The sequence below is a fragment of the Coloeus monedula genome, assembly GCF_965178545.1.
Source record: "Coloeus monedula genome assembly, chromosome: 8".
Classification (NCBI taxonomy): Eukaryota; Metazoa; Chordata; class Aves; order Passeriformes; family Corvidae; genus Coloeus; species Coloeus monedula.
This window is the reverse complement of record NC_138788.1, coordinates 4,750,739-4,757,292: the sequence shown is the minus strand read 5'-3', so window position 1 is coordinate 4,757,292 and position 6,554 is coordinate 4,750,739. Positions and strand designations below refer to the sequence as shown.

General features: G+C 36.9%; 1 protein-coding gene across 1 annotated transcript; it reads right to left on the bottom strand.

Moving 5' to 3' along the window:
- Positions 1 to 737: 737 nt before the first annotated feature.
- On the bottom strand, positions 738 to 2,809 carry ATOH7 (atonal bHLH transcription factor 7). The gene has a single exon (XM_082286174.1). It carries the CDS (start codon positions 2,573 to 2,575, stop codon positions 2,120 to 2,122), a length of 456 nt encoding a protein of 151 aa, XP_082142300.1. The 5' UTR covers positions 2,576 to 2,809; the 3' UTR covers positions 738 to 2,119.
- Positions 2,810 to 6,554: the final 3,745 nt, after the last annotated feature.

Sequence of the window (6,554 nt, the reverse complement as noted above, 5' to 3'; positions counted from 1 at the left end):
AAAACCCACTGCTGTGCTAGCAGTGCAGGTGAGACAGTGTCTGCCTGAAGTTTGCAGTTAATAAAACAGGGTAAGATAGCACACCACTTTTTAAGAATTGTATTCATTGTTAATACATACACAAACTTGTCACTTGATGGTAAGTAATATTCAAACAGTATTAACTTGACTATATGATGGACAACAATTAATTTTACTGTCTCTGTTAACATGACTTCCTATCTCTGAGGTTGAATCCACTTTCTGCTTGCTGATAAAGATCTAATGTAATTCACATGAAGCAAAGGCCCACATTTTAATAATTAACACTATTCATTACCTTTAAAGAGGCTAAATATGCATTTAAAAACCCATTCCTGACGGCCAGTGTTTAAAGGAGTTGCTCAGAATACACAGTGCCTCTTCCACCTGTGTTTAAGCCAGCCTGAAACCCAGCCTCCATGCCAAGAACCATCCTTAATTCCCACGCCAGGAAACATAGGAGCCTGCAACAGTGACCAAGGGCGAAACATCAGTGAGGGACAGACACACAGGGAGGTCAGGTCTTTGTACATAACTGCTCCTGCAGCACAGTCCCTCTCCCCTGCAAGCAGGGCTTTGTTCCTATTAATGCCTTTGTTCTTCTCTGAAAGCTGCTTAATTGTCGAAAATAACTCCTATCAAAGCTACTCATTTGTCATTTGAAAGAATCCTAAAATACAAGACATGGCAGCAGCCAGCAGGGAACTCACAAGCCTTCCCTGCTGGAAATCCACCACCAGCTGTTGCGGGACAGCAGCTCCCTTTCTCCTTCCCTCTCTCAGCTAACACTAGGGAGGGCTTGTCTCTGGAATCTCCCCTCAGCAGCACTAGCAGAAGCACCCTTCAGCTCCACAGTCTGCTGCCACCACGCCAGGCACCGACAGCTGAGCCATTGCACACTCTACACCCAGCTACAAACACATCTGCTTCCCAGCCATCCTCTCCTACGTGTTTTTTCATCTTCCCGACCTCCTTTCCTCTTCTGCCTTTTCTCCCCAGACCCCTCTATCCCCCACAAGAGAAAGCAGCAAGTAAACAAAAGGCCATTCAGCACATCACCAGGGATGAAATGAACTCAACTGCTCTGCAAGAATGCTCCATCATTTTTTTCCCAAACTCATACGTAAAATACACTCCTTAGTGTAACTGGGAAGCAAATATCATTTGCTGGTTGGTTCTTCAGCACATAAAACGGCCAGGATTGTGATAGAAGTAATGTAACATTTGGAGTAGAAAACCCACTAGTAAGTAATTCCTAAGGCAGGAATTTCAGATATTTGGTGAGGACATAGCATAGAAAACACTTTATTTATGATTTACAAAATCTGTTATTGTTTCCAGATAACACAAGATTAGAAAATAAAATCCCATCATTTAAAGCCTACAAAAATCTAGAAGCTTAGATTATTTTCACGCAAGCATTCACATTTATGGTATTTAATCATACGTGTTTTTACAACCATTGAAAATAAAACATTCTTTCCATTACTTGAAACTAGCTCTTTTTCGAGCATACAAGAGACACCATAAATTGGATTAAAGCAAACCTACACAACTTCGGAACCCATATGTCAAACTTACAAAGTTTAAGAAAGTTAGTTCTCTGAGGACCAGAACTCCAACACATTATAAAAGTTTTTCCAGGTGAACCATTTATGCGAAAAAAACCTAAAGAACAACTTTAAAGCTGACATAAAAACATGGAATGAAGTTCATTTCTGGTGCTATTCCATTCAGTTACAGCATGGGTCAACTTGTCCCATGATCTGTAGAAATACTGTCATGATTCATCACCGTAAAAAAACGACCAAAACCTTATTTAATTAAAGCATCAATTACATTTGATAAACTAGGAAACAATTGTCAGAAATATGTAAAATTAAAAGTACGATTTCCACCAGCATTAACTAAATTCAATCATTTTAAATGCCTTTTGATTTTATGTTCTCAGAGCAAATTTATTTTGTCAAATTACTATAAGATGCAAACAAGAATGAGCTATTATAATGCCAATATTACCTTAGTCAAGCAGATTAACTCTTGCTAATTATTAAATTACACATCTGGCCTGCTGCATATTCTTAGCTGGCAACAAGTTCTAATTAGCCATTTGGAAGTGTTCAGGGTGGTAGCTGAACACCCTCTGTGCATAAGGATCGCTGTCCGCGGCCGGTTTCTGTGCCGTGTAGTGGTGGTAGCTGTCGGCATGGAAGTGCTCACAGTGCAGGCTAATCCACTCTCGCTCAGTACTGTACCTTTCAGCTTCAGCAAGGATCCTGGTGAGAGCCATGATGTAGCTCAGAGCCATCTGAAGAGTCTCGTACTTGGACAGCTTCTTATCTTGACCCCACTGTGGAACGACCTTTCTCAAGCGATCGAAGGCTGTGTTCAGTCCTTGCATCCGTCTCCTCTCGCGGGCATTGGCAGCCAGTCTTCTCTTGGCAGCGTTCTCCATCCTTTCCGAACTGCACTTCACAACACAGCCTGCTCCACTTCGGCACTGCGTGTCTGACTCCACACCTGAGTCCAGGTGACTGGATTTACAGGTTTTCATATTTGATGCAGCTTCACTTTCACACACACAAAGATTACCTAGCAAAAATTCAGTACCTAAAAAGGGGTAAGGAAAGCACGCATGTGACTAGCCTTCGCACCTCTTGAATCTGTTTGCCAGTATCAACTACGGAGTATTTTTCTTAGCTTCAAAAAAAAAAATATAATATAATAAAAGTTCTTCTGGAAATGTCTGAAAATTGTTTCTTATTGTTTAAAGAAAGAACAAAGAATTTTTTTATGTCTTATGCTTTCATTCTTTTAATTTCTTTAATCTCAAAGAGAGACAAAACAATAAAATCTCCATTCTCAAAATGTATGTTACTGAAGAAAATGGTCCGCTTAATCCAAGAAGGATCTTACTGGATTAAAGGCACAACTCCAAATGGCTATTTCAAATGAGAGAAGTTCTGATTCAGTTTAGGAGAGAATTTTGCAATGGCGAAGGGTTGCGATCTCAAGATGTAACTTCCTAGGAGAGATCTCTTTTTCCTTGGCTCCTGCTGGCCAGCAATGATTGTGTCGAGCAGACAAGATGAGGCTTTATAGAAACTGCAAAAGCTAAACAGGTGGTAGCAGGTGGGCGGGCGGCACGCTGCTTCCATCCCAGCACCTTCCCACCCTGGGAACTACAGGGGGAAAAAAAAACCAAACAGTAAAATCCCAACATTACAGCCTTCATCTGGTGAGAAGTCTTCCAAAGCCATTCTGTCCAGCCCTAACAACTTGCCATCTGGAGCAGTGTCTGGCTGGCCCCACAAGACTCTGGGCAGTTAAGCAAAAGATCCTTTCAATGGATAATCTGTTGCAACTCGGGAAAAAAAAAAATCCCTGTGCATTGTAGTAATATACATTAAAACAAGTGAAAATTCTGGCTCAGTATTGAGGATAGAAGAAATAACTGTATTAATGAAAAAGGAGAAAGAGCTAAAAGATATGTGGCCAAGCCACTGTTTTGCACATATGGTACCAAAATAAGTAAACTCAAATTATTAGAAATCCTTCAGCACTCACAATTTAAATACTGTATAAAGTACACAACATTTCAACCAGAGTAGTATCTTGAGAAAAAAGGGGATTATATATTTGTCTGTCAGCAAACTCAACGTCATTAAAATAATTTAAATATATTTAAACAGTTAAAATGTAGCTATAGATTTATCTAATAATTGCAAAAATAGATAGGTTGTGATAGTTATACACAAAAACATGTAAGTATACAAATCACCTGAAAGCTGCCCTTTTTAATACACCAGATTAAAGTATATATGTATATTTTATGTGAATTAAAAGTGTCTTTTTAGTAATATCTCTATATAAGTGACAAGAATAAAAGAGGATATGAAAAAAAAATCTGCTTGCTGGTAGCAAGGGATCAACTCTGCTACCAACTGAAACAACAGAGGAGCCACCATATATACACACCCACGCCCCATAATCAAAACATTTTTCACTGTACTTGTATTATTAAAATCATAATTACATAAACTTACAAGGAAATACCATATGATCTTTTTATGATGTACACAAAAGGAAAAAAAAAACCTGCCACACAATGATTTATTATCTGTATTGATTTCAAACTTAATTAAATTGTTACCAGCATTCATAAATTAGTAACTTTTTTCATTAGAGACTGAACACTGTATATTTAGAACTATAGCTCAATTGTTTTCATTATGACTCCAAAACTTGGTGTAGCTGTAAACAGCTGATTAATCCTTAGCAAAAGCAATGACAATGAAATGAGGTTGAATAATCCAAAAACAATAGGATGCAATTGAACACTAATGGACTCCAGCATGACAGATGTTGAACGTCGGCTGTTACGCCCAGTTGCTCTGCTCTTAATATTCCGCATCCTAATGATCATGAACAGAGATGATAGTTGGGGTAGGGAGTCTCCATTATTCCATTATCAAAATGTATGCCACTTCTTCAATTTTTAAAGAAGTACAACTTCATCACGTTTCATTAGAAATGTTCAACTTTGCTATCTGTGTGCACTGACCTATTCTCCCAAACATAAAGAGCTACTACCACATGCTAAAACGCCACTTTCTGACTGACAATTTCTGATTATCTGTGTGAGAACGGCTCCCTACAAAAACCCACAGAAACATATGTCTTTCTCAAAAGGATCAGCAATTAGAATTTGTGAGATTTCTGTTTCTGAAGATGCTCCATGGGAAGTACCGCATGTGCAGCAGAAAAGAAAATCCACATCTGACCTTCATGCTATTGCTAAAGCATGTTTTAGTGCTACTGCAGCCTTCTATCCCAACGAAGTTTGTTAGTTAAACCCTTCGTCTCTTACAATGAATCTCAAATGATTTTTCATGTAAAAGAACACCAGAGAATTAAGGTGTTCTGTAAGTTAATAAATATTGTGTGTTCTCATGAAATAGCTATTACTCAATTCAGGTAATTAATCACTCTTCATCTTAAGGGTGCTGCTAACTTCATACCATAAATACTAAAAGCTCCCCTTTAAAATAGAATATTGTATTTTTTCACACGTCAGCAGTTTTCTTTAACTTAATATATCCTGCCAGTATAAATTACAATAAAGACTTCAAATATACTGAAAAAAACAGTGCTTCAGAAATTTTGTATTTTACTTCACTAATGCACAGCTGTTAATTTTCCCTTCCTAATTGATTCACCACCATTATCATGCTTTGACTAACATACTGCTACAATCTCAAGAGAGAAGCTGTGATTTATCTCTCCTACTGAACACACTGTAACTTCAGCTTAAATGATTTACTATCAAATCACAGGACAAGAGCCAAGATCCATTTAGACTAATAACAAACTGCTAACAGGATTTTATAGCTCATAGGCAAAGCTTAAAAATGCTCTCTGGCTGATCAAGATACCTGCTTTTCATCACTTAAAATTTCATAAAGTTTCTGCTTTATGAAAGAGAAATACAAAAAGTATGAAGGTCTTATCCACACCAATTTAGTTCATTTGCACAGCCTCCTTGCATAGCCTTATGACAATGTTACCTCAAACTAAAAAATAATCTGCTTTATTGCTCAATGAATAAGAGAAAAGGTATCAGTTGGAATGTTCACAGGTTTCTTTCTCTTGGTTTGATTTCCTCTATATTTCAGCTTGTCTCAGTTAGTGCTTACATAATTTTATTCCCTCCTCCCTTTACTTTTAACAATTTGTCATAGATATTACTGTTTGAAATTTTTTTCAAATTATTATCAATATTTTTATTATATGTTTTTTAAAAGCTATTAATATATCCTGATGTGATAAACTACTGTGGTGCTAAAAGCTTTTCTAAATCCCAACTTATTTAGTTTCATGCATTTTGTACATCAACCATTTCTCAAAAATTTCCCTTTTACTCTTTTTTTTTATTTGTCATAAAATAATCTCAAGCCAGAAAAACACCAGAATCACCAGAAAGAAGTTCTGTGTCTACCCAGTTGCTCAAATTTCAATCTTTGAATCTCTAACTATGCAGGCACCAATTTAATGCTACTCAGTGATCCTGGCAGCATTATTCTGGAGTCATATTTTAATTCTAAAACAGTATAATTAATCAAAATATTATGTTTTCCTCAGAGAAAAACAAGAGATAGATAATGCTATTTCAGTCATAAACCAGATTATTTTAGCAACTTCAACTCACCACTGATATTAGGAAAATAAAGCAGAGTTTCAATCCATCAAAGAAATTAGCTAGTTTCAGAATTTATGACTACATACATAAACCCATTCTAAATTGTCTGCTAGGTATCCAAGTTAAAAACTCATATGCAATTAGCATAGCACCCACCAAGAGATGAATGTCTTTCACCTGTACTACTATGGAAAACACAATCAAATTACTTTTACTGGGAATTGACTGGAGCCAGATATTAAATTTAAAATTAAATGAAGGCAGTACTTCTGGTTGAAGTCTAATTCCTCCCTACTTTCTCTACCTGTATTTAAAAAAAAACATATACAAGCAA

What these genes read in the sequence shown, in the direction of transcription:
- ATOH7 (XM_082286174.1), bottom strand. Translation starts at nt 2,575, where the DNA reads ATGAAAACCTGTAAATCCAGTCACCTGGACTCAGGTGTGGAGTCAGAC.